This window comes from Erpetoichthys calabaricus, chromosome 11 (genome assembly GCF_900747795.2).
Source record: "Erpetoichthys calabaricus chromosome 11, fErpCal1.3, whole genome shotgun sequence".
NCBI lineage: Eukaryota > Metazoa > Chordata > Cladistia > Polypteriformes > Polypteridae > Erpetoichthys > Erpetoichthys calabaricus.
In genome coordinates, this window is record NC_041404.2 from 124,252,283 (window position 1) to 124,266,681 (window position 14,399).

The window sequence follows — 14,399 nt, forward strand, 5'->3', positions numbered from 1 at the left end:
TCACATATGCTTACATTTAAAATCCGCGATGGAGTGAAGCTGCGAAAGACGAAGCGCGATATAGCGAGGGATCACTGTACTATATTAATCCCCTAGGGGAAATTGTCTTTTTGCATGAACTTTGTCTGTTTCTGGTTTAGGAGAAAGCTAAAATCAAAATTATACCTATGAGGCAAGTGCCTAAAGCAGTAGGAAAAGAGACAAGTACTTACATGTTACACAAACCTTAATGTGATCATCAGATTGAAACCATAATGGAGTCTTTCACCTTTTCGCAGACAAGTGCAATGGACCTAAAAATAGATGTGCTTTATCTGCATTTTGATAAGAAGTTTAAAAGTGGTTCTTTTGCGTTTCTGCTACCAGGTAAACAGCTTATATCTTGTAAAATAAAGTCTATCAAAATACATTCCCATTTAGCATTTCAAAAATCACAAATTGTAAACGGGCGGCATGGTGGCACAGTGGTAGTGCTGCTGCCTCGCAGTAAGGAGACCCGGGTTTGCTTCCCGGGTCCTCCCTGGGTGGAGTTTGCATGTTCTCCCCGTGTCTGCGTGGGTTTCCTCCAGGTGCTCCAGTTTCCTCCCACAGTCCAAAGACATGCAGGTTAGATCGATTGGCGATTCTAAATTGGTCCTAGTGTGTGCTTGGTGTGTGGGTGTTTGTGTGTGTCCCCTGCGGTGGGGTTGGCGCCCTGCCCGGGATTGGTTCCCTGCCTTGCGCCCTGTGTTGGCTGGGATTGGCTCCAGCAGACCCCCGCGACCCTGTGTTTGGATTCAGCGGGTTGGTAAATGGATGGATGGATGGACAAATTGTAAACTTTATCCCTGAAAAATTGAAATATGCAAATATCCTAACATATTAAAAAAGCACTTAATATCAAACACATGATAAAACGAGTCAGTTTATTTCTTTAGAAAAAAATGTCTTTAAAATATTATGGCTTCTGAACTTGCTATTCATTACACACACTATTCCTCTTGTAAGAGATACTTTGTGACAGTAAAAGCTACTCCTCAAGTACATTTCAGTTATACAAAAAAAAGAAGGCAACATTAAGTCTAACATGGAGCTGTTTATAGAAGCAGGGAATTAAAAAACACACAACCTCAAGCTATTCAGCATATATTGAAGATACTGTAGCTGCTGTATATCACACACACGAGCTTCTGAGGGCCACTCGCACATAAACACACATGATAATCAGAAATGCACATTGATATCTTGGCTTTGATGTGGATATGTCTTGCCCTACAGTAGGTAGGTTTAACACATTAAGTCAAATGAAAGTGCAGCTTGCCCTGCTAGGTAGCTTTTGTGCTCCCCTTGATAAAAGTAGCTTCATGATGGAACATGGAAGAAACCATGTCACACATCGACATTCCCCTTGGTCTTGTGGCACAGCTTATGGTAGTAATGGGGACGCCTTCTTCCCCATCTCTCACAGCTGCATATGTCCATAAAGAAGGGTCCTGTATGGCTGCAGTCTTTGCACTCATAAATTTCTTAATTAGAACTCAGTTTGGTTGTGGTTAAAAGCACATGCACTTTACTTAGCTCTTTGATCTTTTTACCATTTTTTTGTGTCAGAAATTCCTTCTAATGTCTATTTCAGTTTTGTACAGAGAAACAAACAAAACATCAAAATGATTCGAGGATAGAAGAGAAACAGAAACCCTCAATGTTTTCCTTCAAATTTTACTCTAAAAGCTACTTAAAGACACAGATGAAAATGGTACTATGTTAGCTGGTTTGCTGCTGACTAAATTATATCTGCATCATTGCTAACTTATAAAAATCACAGTCATCAATTTTTAACAAGCAAGTATTTTATCATTTGGCAAAAAATATTCTTATCTGATTCCTATGTACTAAACACTTCAATAGGATTTAAGAAATATAAAAGTAGTACTACTATTAACTTCTGGGAGAGAGGACAAAGATCCAGAGTGTGCCATCTGACTATACAAACTCAATTAAGAAGGAAAAAATATCAAGAATTTGGTTGGAGTGAAAGTCTGCAGCCACAGCAATACAACTGGACAAACCTGCCATAGAGGCTTACACACTGATGTTGTTGATGTGCATTGTTAAGAAATACTTGAGGTAGACCGCTGGGAGCACACATCTCTACATTTTGTGAAACTGTTCATATGAAGCACCTTACTATGAAAGTACTATTTAAAAAGCCTGGTATATGCAGTCAACAAAATTAACATTTTATATTGGCAAAAATGTTTAGTCATATAAACAATAACTAGCAAAACAGAATATCAGAAACAGAAAGCTGTCGTTTTCTGGAGCTTCTAGACTTATTCTTCCAATCTATAAATGCATACCTACATACTGTAGTGTTCCAGGCACTTTTATTGTGTGACTTTAAAATTTACATCATTCGGTAAACTGAAATGTATACACACAGTACAGCATTTTGCCATATTCAATAATTTGGCATATAGCAAACTGTCACTAGGTTTCTGTTCACAGCTAGCGCAAGAATTAAACATGAGGCCAATCATTGCACATCATATCAGAATAATACAAAAAAATTCCGGCCCTGATAATACAGGGCAGTATCTGATTCTGCTTATTATTTCAACGTCTTTACGTAGCTGGGTGTTGGATGTGAGACGTAAGTTGACATTTAAGTATGACTGAGCAGGCAAAGGCATGCCAGCTTCAAGTATACAGCAATCAAGAACAGTTCAGTCTTTACTAAAACACGTTTATTTCTGACTGAACTAATGACATGGCAATCCCAAAGTGCTCTCTAGCCATTAAAATGAAAATGGCATTAATTTAAAGGATTAGGTATAATAAAGCATTCATCATGCTGAATATATTGTGGCCTAGCAGCTAAGAAGCTAGACATGAAATCACAAAGTGGAAGATTAAAATTCCACCACAGAATCACTGTGTGATCCTGAGCAAATCGCTAAACCAGAAGAAAGGTGCATAGATTGTACAAAAAGACCAAGATATTCAGTTTAGAAAAATACCATATCAATTTCAATACTTTGTACATGGTCAGTAAATTCTACTTAGTGTAATTATAATGATCCCACTATGATCATGTAAAGGTAAAAATTTTGCAAAATCCATCAGTAAGAGGGCATATAAGAAAGGAGCAACTCCAGCTTAGTCTTACAGTATCTTAAAAAGCCCACAAGAACAAGACTCTTTGCCAAGCCTATGCCATCCTAAAGTAAAATTGCAACACTATGGTTCCTTCCCAGAAAAGAATGCGCTGTTGTGTTCATTTGAAGGTTTAATACTTATGCCTAATGGATGAATTAAAATACACCAGAGTCTGGGCCACAAATGATGAAACAGACCAGTGGATTAAGGCAGTGGCAACTCTTCTTAGGGCACTGTATTAGCATGCACCTGTTGTATTGACACTTGGGCTTTGTACGAGTAATAATAGGATTAACAGGTATAAGTGGCATAAAACAGATTTCTTTCCAGACTGCCTCCTTAGACTATTTCTACCCTTTTCTGAATTAAGAGAAAGCATTTGGTGGCCTTGCAGTTAAGTTAGTATGTCACAAGATATCTCCAGGTTCAAGTGAATCTCACTGAAAATAAACAATGGTGAAAAATATGATATGCTAGAGGCTGATAAAAAAAGGGTTTAATCTACTCTGCTCGGTTTGACTCCATCACAACCCTCAAAAACACAGGAAGTGCAGAAAATGACTGGATAATCTGCAAACTGCTTAGTGTAAAACTGATATCTTCTCAAGGCACCTCTTCCTGAGAAATTTCACTAAAAACTGTGGGAAGGCTGTGGATGGGCTTCACCTTCCCTAGAACAACTTAAATGCTTCTAAAAAATAAAATTTGCTTTACTGCTGTCAGTTTTTACATGATTCTGGGATTCCTATCCTCTGCCAGCACTGTCTTCCACTTTCTTATATCCTGCGATTAAAATCAAACACACATTTTTATGTATAGTAATTGCAATTAACAGATACTGCAAACTCATAAGTGTTTGAACAAACACTGGACCTCTCAAAACAAAACATATCTGTATCTGTGGGAAAATGTGACTGTTGAAATTGATTGTTGTAAAATCCTGAGAGTATGTAAAAGTGCTAAGAAAATGAAAGCCTTACATGGCCTGGAATAATGGAGAGCAACAATCTTAGATGCCACTGAAACAAGCCAAAAACAGCAGACTAACAAAGAACATTTCTCATTCACACTGTAGAAATGAATTTGAACTTCTGCTTTGTTTAAACTCCTCTGCTGTCATACCAAACTGTCTCTGCGAGTCCTGTCACCATGCGACTGTCTATGTCATTGTGTTTGTGTGTATGTTTATATTATATATATATATACACACACACACACACTACTTCTCCCAATATAAAAATCAATACCTCTGAATCACAGTAAGGTTGAAAGTACCATATCATATACTATGTTCTTGCTGGGACTACTACATTTTTATCTTTTGGTTCTACCATCTTTCAAATAGATTCTAAATATTACATAATTGCAATGTTCACATTCCTGACTAAATCCATTGTGCTATTTCTCATTGTTTTAGCTTGAATTCATAAAGAATATGTAATTTTACATTATTTTTTTTTATTGCTACCACCATATTGTCCTCTTGACCTTTCATTCAGGATAAACTGCGTAGTGGATTTTTTGGCATTTAATTTTTACCCATTCTGAATTAGTAAGGTAGGATCTCTTGCTCCAATAATGTGGCATCTTTTGGGTCAAATCTTCTATGATCTCAGGAAATTTAAACCATGAAGTGAGTTCCTCCTGAAGATCATCCTGTGGCATACTTCAGAAAACTCCTTGTTTTTTTTTTTTATTTTTGCTTGATGAATGCCCGGTAGAATGTGAAGCCCAATAATGTCACTACAGCTGCCCCTAGTGTAACTCGTAGCCAGAAAGATGATGCAGTGAGTTCAGAGCCATTGAGGTGCCTGTTAGAAAATAAATTACAAAAACTAATCACCGTTTATAGGAGGAGTATCTAAAATAAAATTATGAAAAAATCATTGCTTCTAAGTAATAAAAATGATTACCTGCCACATTTTATAATAATAAATTCAAATAACAGCACATCTATCACTTGCAGAGTTCATTGTAATACATCCACATTAAAAAAAAAATCATTCTAAAGTTCACACACAATTAGACCAAATTTATTGTATTAAGACTACATCTTAATGTTAATAAATGTACATTTTGTAACATATACCTATTTCTTCTATGTGTTCTGGACAGTGTTTAATAAGTCAACCCTGGGGCCCACCTGTGGCTGCAGGTTTTTGTTTCAGTCAGTTAGTGAGTCATTTACTCTATAATTGATGTCATTGTTTAATTAGCTGATCTTTTTCTTTTGTTTATTTTATACTTCTTTCTGAAAAATCACACTAGTGTCAGATTTGCCTTTATACAAAACTTACACATTTTGTATTTTTGCAATTATTTTAAATGCTTGAATCTCTTATTGTTTTCCTATTAGTTTACGTTTGTACTGTGGGTTTTGCTCCCTTAATTTTATCCTAGCATAATGACAATTAACAAGGAGCAGAAGAAACACAGGGGCAAATAACACTGAATATTGAAAGGGTTCAGTTACTTCAGTGTCAGATCCACTAAAACAGTCATTAATGGAAAATGGATTAACTAACCATAACACCTGAAAAAATGTAATGAAATCAAGATGATAATGTAAATCTTTAAATCCAAGGTAAAAAACACTATCCTACTATAATATATATTAAAGGTTGCTGCATTCCATTTAAAATGTATCATTTTTTGATTGACACTAAAACATTGAAATGGGAAAATAACAGCTTGCTTAATTATGGCGGGAGTTCAATTAAAAGCAATGAAAACTCTGGAGCTGCAGGGAGCCCCCCAGGACTAAACTTGAGAACCACTGATCTAGACTAATGGATATTAAAACAGAACTTCAAATTTTACTTGGTAATCTAATTATAATTTTATTATAAATGTTAGTCTAACAGTCTCCTATTTATTATAATCTTAACGTTTCTGGTGTCTTAGGCACTTATCCTTAGAATACAAATTAAAACAAATTTTATTTTGAAAATACAGCTGTCTACGTATTTATTATTTTTGCATTCTGTGTCATTACTATATAACAATTGTATAAACATCTCAACTGGAATCAAGTGTGGGGTGGCATAATGCATATGCATGCTTAGTATATAGCAGAGTTTAACAAACAGACCCAGAAGACGGCAAAGGGAATCACTAAGCAAGCAAATCATTCTGTGCTCAGTCTGCTGCATTACTGATTAAACAGGTTACACTTTTTTCCTACTAATATATCACATCCTTATAATACACAAATCAAAGCAACACTTACGGAAACATTGCAGCCAGTGCTAACTTGGAGTAAATAACAGTACTAGGCATCTCAGGTCCTGAGCAGGAGAAGGCAAGTGGAGGAGGCAGACGGTGTTTGTAGCAGAATTCAGAAGGGGAAAGTCCATGTTGCTGCTTCTGTTCGGTTAAATCTGATTTGGAAGCTACAAAAACACATGGAATCCCACTTTCCATATAGTGTTGCTGGGGAGAAATTATTACAACATTCTGCTGAGTGCGAGGTACAGGATAGTAAAGAAAAAGAAAGGAATGTGTATGGCTAAACTATTCATATAGTAAATGCAATACTAAGACATCTTAGTGTGATCCACATTTTTGATTATTAAATAGTTTTGCAACAATAAGTCATATTAAAAAGTAATAACAATAACAGAATACAATTACATGTTTTAGCAGACAACATCAAATACAAGCTTTTTAACAGCACTTTACAATGGAGTTAAAAACGGAGTATAAATTGGCTTAATACCTTTCATACACAGCAGACTGCAATTCAAGTGACAATCAAATGGCATCCTTTGATGTGTGTTAGTGGTGGAGGGTCTGTGACCAATTATTGTTTAATTTTATTAAACATAACAGTTTTGAAAGTATAACCAATAGAGTAGTATCCAAAAATTTGCAACTGAAAAATATCCATTAATTCAAAATAACCAATACAAGCATAAAACAAGTATAAATTATACTCTATGAAAAGAGAAAAGGAACTGAAATAAGTTCCCCATCTAGCTATTAATATTAGTTAAGACACAACAATTTGTTAAAAATGTTTACATAAGTAAGAACTTGGAAAGGAAATGATTTATTGTATAATGGGAATATGAATGGTATACGATGGGCAAGAAGATCAGAGGCTTTCCATGATTGTTCTTGTATATCTGGGACTGAAAGATCAGGGGCTTAAATCACTGATGCCTCACAACTCTTGATGGCACTGTCCATTTCTAACTGTGTCCTATCTGTTAAGGCAGTTACACTTTTCCAGTATTATTAATTAATTCAAACACCATTTAGCTGCAGGTTGATAACATAATCTGATAAAACTGGTCCATGGGCGGCTGAGAGTTGTTTTATGGGGACAGACAGACAGATGGACATAGTCTTCACAATAGGTGCATCGTGCATTATATGCAAACGCACCTAGTAAAATCTATGTACAAGATTAGAGGGAAATACACAAGACATTTTTTTTTGATAAAATCAGCACACCATGAAATTTTATACAAATGACAAAATACTAAATTTGTGCAACCTTCTTCTGTAGCACAATATTTCTAATAAGGAAAGTGCACAGTGATTGGAAAAAGTAATTCAGCACAGGACTTTATCTGCCTCTTTTACTAGTCAATCTGTAATATTGCACTCACCTTATAGATACTCGCACAATAGTTGAAAGATTTTGGATCACTAACATCATACATGAGACAGGCAACATCACAAGCTGCGTCAGAAGTTTTTAAAAATTCTGTGTCAACATCTACTTCGTAAAGCTGAAGGAAAAAAAAGAGGGAAATGAAATGTTGCCATCATAATAATTAGAATGAAGGAGGTAAGATCAGATTGTACTATATGAGCTTTCGCTGTAATTTACTGAGAGTTTACCCCTGTACTGGTGTCTTTTACAAAATTTTACAAGATAAAATAGAAAAGTGTAAAGAAAAAATCATCCATCCATCCATTTTCCAACCCGCTGAATCCAAACACAGGGTCACGGGGGTCTGCTGGAGCCAATCCCAGCCAACACAGGGCACAAGGCAGGAAACAATCCCGGGCAGGGTGCCAACCCACCGCAGGACACACACAAACACACCCACACACCAAGCACACACTAGGGCCAATTTAGAATCGCCAATCCACCTAACCTGCATGTCTTTGGACTGTGGGAGGAAACCGGAGCGCCCGGAGGAAACCCACGCAGACACGGGGAGAACATGCAAACTCCACGCAGGGAGGACCCGGGAATCGAACCCAGGTCCCCAGATCTCCCAACTGCGAGGCAGCAGCGCTACCCACTGCGCCACCGTGCCGCCCAGAAAAAATCATGTTATATTTTACTAGATAAATAATAAAACACACAAAATTATTTAGGACCACAAAAAAGTTCAGACCTGTGCCAGAATATCATACCTTGTCATGTGTCTCATTGAGACACAATACTCAAGAGATTTATACAATGGAAATGTAAAAATTTGCATGGTGGCAATATGTGCACTGCAGTTTACATGCACTTCTTATTAAAAACACATGTAAATATGAATTAACACAATTTCTGTGTTTCTTAGTCACAACTTTAATGAATAAAGAATTCTGTGGATAAATTTCAAAAAGCATCACCATTATACCTGTGACAGAGATGGTGTGGTATTAAGTTTCAGTAGACAAATAATAAAATAGATGTTGGCAAAAACTGGCTACCACATGTAGACTCATCTGATATTGTCATTAAAATCTGAAACAGCATGCCATGATACAGACACAAGATGAGTTCTAGAAAGTCCAGTATCAATTATAAATGTTGACTGCACTCCAGTAAATATAAAATAGGTCAATAGTATAATTTTTTTAAGGAAGGTGTTATAGTATTTGCCCTAAATGAATATGACTGAGGCTTCAATCCTTCATTACTCAACTTAGAAGAATCTATGCAGAGCCAATACTTGAGTCTACAGCAGTGTTCCTAGTCACTTTAAAGAATTCTCCTGAAAGTCAAGAATGAAGTAGGACCCATGAGTCTAGAGACAAAACAATTTTTGCAATTTCGGCCAAACATTAAAACAAGTTCAAAATTTATGACAGCTTAGTGCTGAAAATTCAAATGTACACAAACATTATAACACCACTTTTGCCTGACATAAAACCCCAAAATTAAACTCATTCTCCATTTTGTTCTGTTTTTCACATTATGCATAAAAAACATATAGCCACTGCTGAATATATATAAACTGAACACAGATTGACTACATATGCAAGGGGGTATAAAATTTTAAAATGATACATGTACATATTTGGTAACCAATGTTACAGTAACAAAACAGTACCAAACACTCCTTGTAATAACTTGTAAGATCCAACTAGCAAACATATATGCAGTTTAACACTTCATTACAAGGATAGCATAAACCAATATTGCAGAATTTGATGCAAATGTAGAATTACTCATTTTAACTGGAACAAATTAACTTTTTTATTGTGCTTTACACATTCCTCATGCAACTATTTTCAGGCCCTCTCAAAATGAAAGTCTTTAGTTCAGTCATGAGCAAAATCTCCCTTGTGGTGTACTCCATGCTTTAAAGAAAGCCATTCTACATTAGAGCTGCAGTTCACTCTGTAACATTAACGTTTGAGGCTCATGGGAAGTAAAACACATACTACTGCAACAAATGCAGAGGAAAGGACTATTATCTTTATCACTTCCCAGATTTTTAATGAATCTAACATAACATTCTTAAACCTGCATAATCTGAAGTGCCTTTCACCTGTAATGTGTGTGTTTGGGGGTGGGAAGCAGCTCTGTAGTGGTGTAACAATCCATTGCAGGGTCAACTCCCAGACACACATTCACACTTACACTAATTTATGCACACAGGACCATTTTGGAATCACCAATCCACCTAAAAATAATACCTTTATGGATATGGGAGGAACTTTGGACATCTAGGAGAATAAACTTTGCAGACAAACAAAGACCATGCACATTGACAAGACAATACAGTAGGACTGAACTTCCAAGATGCCAGATTTGCGAGACACCAACAGTACTCTAAATCACCACCAGACTATCCAGTTAAATTATAGGGATACAACACTGAAAAAATTCATAAAGATTTAGATCAGGTTATTAACTATATGTACGACCCCAAATCGGAAAAAGTTGGGACGGTATGGAAAATGCAAAAAAAAAACAAAACAAAACAAACAATAACAAACAAACAAACAAAAAAAACAGTAATACTTAAATTTATTTTGACTTTTTATTTCCTTGCAGGCAGTATAAACCCAAGATATTTCATACTTTGTCTGGTCAACTTCATTTCATTTGACAGTGCCCATGGCAAAGGTAACTTAAACACCTGTGATGGCAGCATTAATACAGAGAAGTACATTGAGATTTTAGAGCAACATATGCTGCCATCAAGACAACATCTTTTCCAGAGATATCCATGCATTTTTCAAAAAGACAATGTAAAACCACATTCTACACCCATTACAGAGACATGGCTGTGGAGGAAGAGGGTACAGATACTGGACTGGCTTGTCTGCAACGACAACACTGTACTGTTGCACACCTTAAGACATGTTTGCAGGAAGAATGGGACAAAAAAACACCTGAAATGCTTCTTCACTTGGTATCCTCAGTATCAAAATGTCTTTAAAGCGTTGTGAGAAGGAATGGTGACATTACAAAGTGGTTAATGCTTTACTGTCCAAACTTTTTATGGAATGTGTTGTAGGCCTGAAATGCAGGAATGGATGTACTGTATGTTAACAAATAAAATGAAGCTGACCAGACAAAACATGTAATATCTTGGACTCATACTGTCTGCAATTAAATAAAAGTTAATTTAGAATCACTGTGTTTTTTGTTTTTTTTTAATTTGCATTTTTCCATATCATCCCAATTTTTTCTGATTTGGGGTTATAACATCATAGAGTCCTGTAGCATAAGCAGTCAGGTTGCCAGTAAACTAAAAGAATATTGTATCTCTTACAAATGTGGTGACAGATGCCAAAAACAATATCCATTTTCTTTTCCCATGTAATCTTGAGTATGTCAGGTTCATCAGTTGTCTACCCGTCCAGTGTATAAGTTACCAATGTGTGAAATTAGGCATTGTGAAGAAAATCAATATAATGCCAGAATTGGAGCTCCAAAGTAGGAAACGATTAAAATTTCAAACATTTACTAGGTATTCTATGTAATGCCAAAATGTTTTCTGAGTAAATCCTTAATCAACAGGACAAATAAGCAAATACTACAGAGTGCATATTTTCTGTTTTTACACCATTCTTGCCAGACTGCTGTACCTATTTGCATGAAGTGCTCCAGGAGATGAAACGAATGTTCACATAGTTTGTGGCATGGCACTGTACATTTAATACTCAGTAAAGATGTACATTAGCACACAATTTGACACATTTTATAAACAGTGATTTTAAAGTTCTTGGAATAGGCATATGCTGGTATTTATAAAGCCAACATAACTCCTAGCATTAGTAAAACATATATTGCTCTTTTCTAGTTTGCCAAAAATTATTTTGCTGCAGACTTGTGATTATCTTTTGTTAACATCGTCTTATTTTCCACAGCAACATAATCTCTGCCAGTTTAACATATATTCACTAAATATTTGAAAGAGTTATCCTCAGCAGGTCCAACAAAAAATACCTGTTAAAAGGCGATGCATTATTTTCTTTAAAATGTATTTTCTAAATTGTGCACTTTTTTCAAATATATAATAAACTAGATAACTACAAGTAGAATGATGGCTAAATCACATGCTAAAGCACACTGTAGATTAGAGATATAGAAAATGAAGAAATTAAGCTTGAAATAAAGTTATGACATAACATTATACTGAATCTGCCTCTACATTGCCAGTAATAACATAAAATGTTTGTTTATTATTTAGAAACATATACATAAAAAATTGAAAATGTCAGTGCTTCACACATTCCATGAAACATCAGCTTCATACAAAAGCATTATGTTCTTATCTGTGCCCACCTCTTGTGTCAGTGTAGAGAAATATGTATGAACTCAGCAGTATAGAGATTTGTTTAGCAACATCAACTGGTGTGCAGTGAAATTCCAATCTACCCTTCAAATGTCACAAATCCTAAAAGGGGTAGGCAAATGGTGTGAGACAAAAAAGCTGTGAGCAGTGCTTTGCACAAATGTAGAAAGTGCATATAAAATTAAACCAGCCCTCTGGAGTTCTTGTTATTCACTTTCATCTCCAAATTTAGTTCAAAGTTTACAACTATTCCTAGCCAAGCTCATAACTATTCAATGTGATTTGCACTGTTTGGACCACCCTAAAATCATTCTCATCCTATTATTCCAATACTGGTTAAAAAAAAAAAAACCCACACAATTTCAGTATGGTAAAGTACAAATACTTGTTTACTTTAATATCTTTGAGGTTTCTTAAACCATTTAATATAATGAGGGCCAGGGAAAATTCAGAAATTACCCTGGGCAAGGGGACATCACAAAGCTCACATTCAAACTCATCAGAGTTCTGTCATTCTTAAGGTATTTAGTCAAAAATATCTGGTTAAAAAATACATTTTTTTGTAGTATAAAACTTAAGTGTCTATGTAACAAAGGATAATATGTCCAGGTATCCATTTTTATATCAATCACTACTTTACATAAGGAAAAACAGTTACAAATATATAGAATATGCATACATACATACATTCTAAACCTTGTTTAAGCTGATTCATGGTCTTAGGAAGCCAGAGCCAATCTTGGTGGAGGTGAGTGCAAGGTGGGAAATGACACTGGACAGGAGGCAGGCCATCCTAGTCTCTGAATCAACAGTTCCTACTTTCATAGGGACACTTAACAATAGCAAATCTTATTAAGTTAATATAAAACAATGAAAACTGGTCAATTGTGCACTGGCCCAAACATAATTCAACTGATTGAACTGATAGACGACTGGGAGTCCAGTTAGACTGAATTAAACTATAGGCACAGAGTACTCAAGAGAAGTGACCTATAAAATGACTAGAGAGAATCTTATGTTGCTATTCCACTAGCACCAAAAATTAGATGGAACTAGGCTAAGGTTCCCGAAACCAATTATAAAAGTTTACAGCTTGCATGACTGTTCCTCTGTATATGGAATCTGTGCTGTTATAATTCTCGAACAAAGCCCTGGTAACATTGTAATCACCAGGCATTTTCAACCAATGTCATCAAGCACATGAAAAAGCTGTACTCAACATGTATCGATGTTCAGCATACAAGAAATTATCAGATGGGCATTCTGTGCAACAAAAAACATAACAGCCAGCAAAAGTCAAGAAAAGGTACACTGATGCCATCTAAGACAATATGTTATATTTTTAAATCAAAAATGAAGACCGTGGTGTGGTCTGCAAGTGGCAACATATTATACTTGGGTAAACTGCATGAAATTAAGTGCCCAGAAACATTTACAAAGGAAACCTTAGCAATTCATCCAATAGACTGCTGATCACTCGTTTTCAACAACTAACTTACAATTAAATACTTTTCCTGGTTGTTAACATGAACTGTATTGATAGTGTAGTAGGATAGTAGACCGGTGGAACTCTTCTGTTTCTGTAAGCACAAAAAAAGAAAAACAAGATCAAGGAATTATTGGAGGAGGAGTTGGCTCTTTAATTACAACATACTTAAAGCAAACTGTTTCTCTCAGCTAGTTATGAACAGTAAGCAGCACTTACTGAAAGGCTCTTTCCAAGGAAAGCCTGCAAAAAAGATGATTTGCCTGTACCTCGAGGTCCTATCACCTTGCAGAGAAACACATTCCTCTGGGTTTGTTTCTTCTCCAGATCCTCCAACTTGTTCTGAGTCACTGGAGGCAAAACAAAAAATACAATCTTCATTCCTAAGGACTCACAAAGGTTTTCAACAAAATGAATTGTATAGGTGTGGCATTTAGAGGATAGATATACCCGAGAAGTTACATATTGATAAATTGATTAAGATATATGTCTCTTTACAAAATAAATGCAAAGGTAAATATGTAGAATTTGTAAACATTCCCTACCTTACAAAAGGTATCTATATTTATTGTCTCACATTCATTGGTAGCACAGGTAGATGATACAACATTATCAATTTTGACACCCAAAGCCAACAAGATATTCAGTTATTTTGTGCCTTGAACCAGATTTGCTAGTCTCATTATCAATTTTTTCCTTAATTTCTCCATTTTTTATATCTGAACTCTGTCAAAACAGTAATTATTTCAATATATCTGGAGGCCTAATGCAATTCTTATTTTAATCTA

General features: G+C 35.6%; 1 protein-coding gene across 2 annotated transcripts in view; it reads right to left on the minus strand.

Annotated features, from left to right (window-relative positions):
- Positions 1-881: 881 nt before the first annotated feature.
- The window catches only part of rhot2 (ras homolog family member T2), a 69,817-nt gene continuing 56,299 nt past the window's right edge, over positions 882-14,399 (minus strand). Inside the window, exons 15-19 of one of the 2 annotated variants that reach the window (XM_051934026.1) lie at positions 13,831-13,961; positions 13,625-13,705; positions 7,755-7,877; positions 6,368-6,594; positions 882-4,949 (exon numbers count right to left, since the gene is read on the minus strand). In XM_051934026.1, coding sequence (XP_051789986.1) covers positions 4,832-4,949; positions 6,368-6,594; positions 7,755-7,877; positions 13,625-13,705; positions 13,831-13,961 — 680 coding nt within the window. In that variant the 3' untranslated portion in view covers positions 882-4,831. The remainder of the gene's footprint in view (positions 4,950-6,367; positions 6,595-7,754; positions 7,878-13,624; positions 13,706-13,830; positions 13,962-14,399) is intronic. The other variant, XM_051934027.1, reaches the window with a different exon arrangement.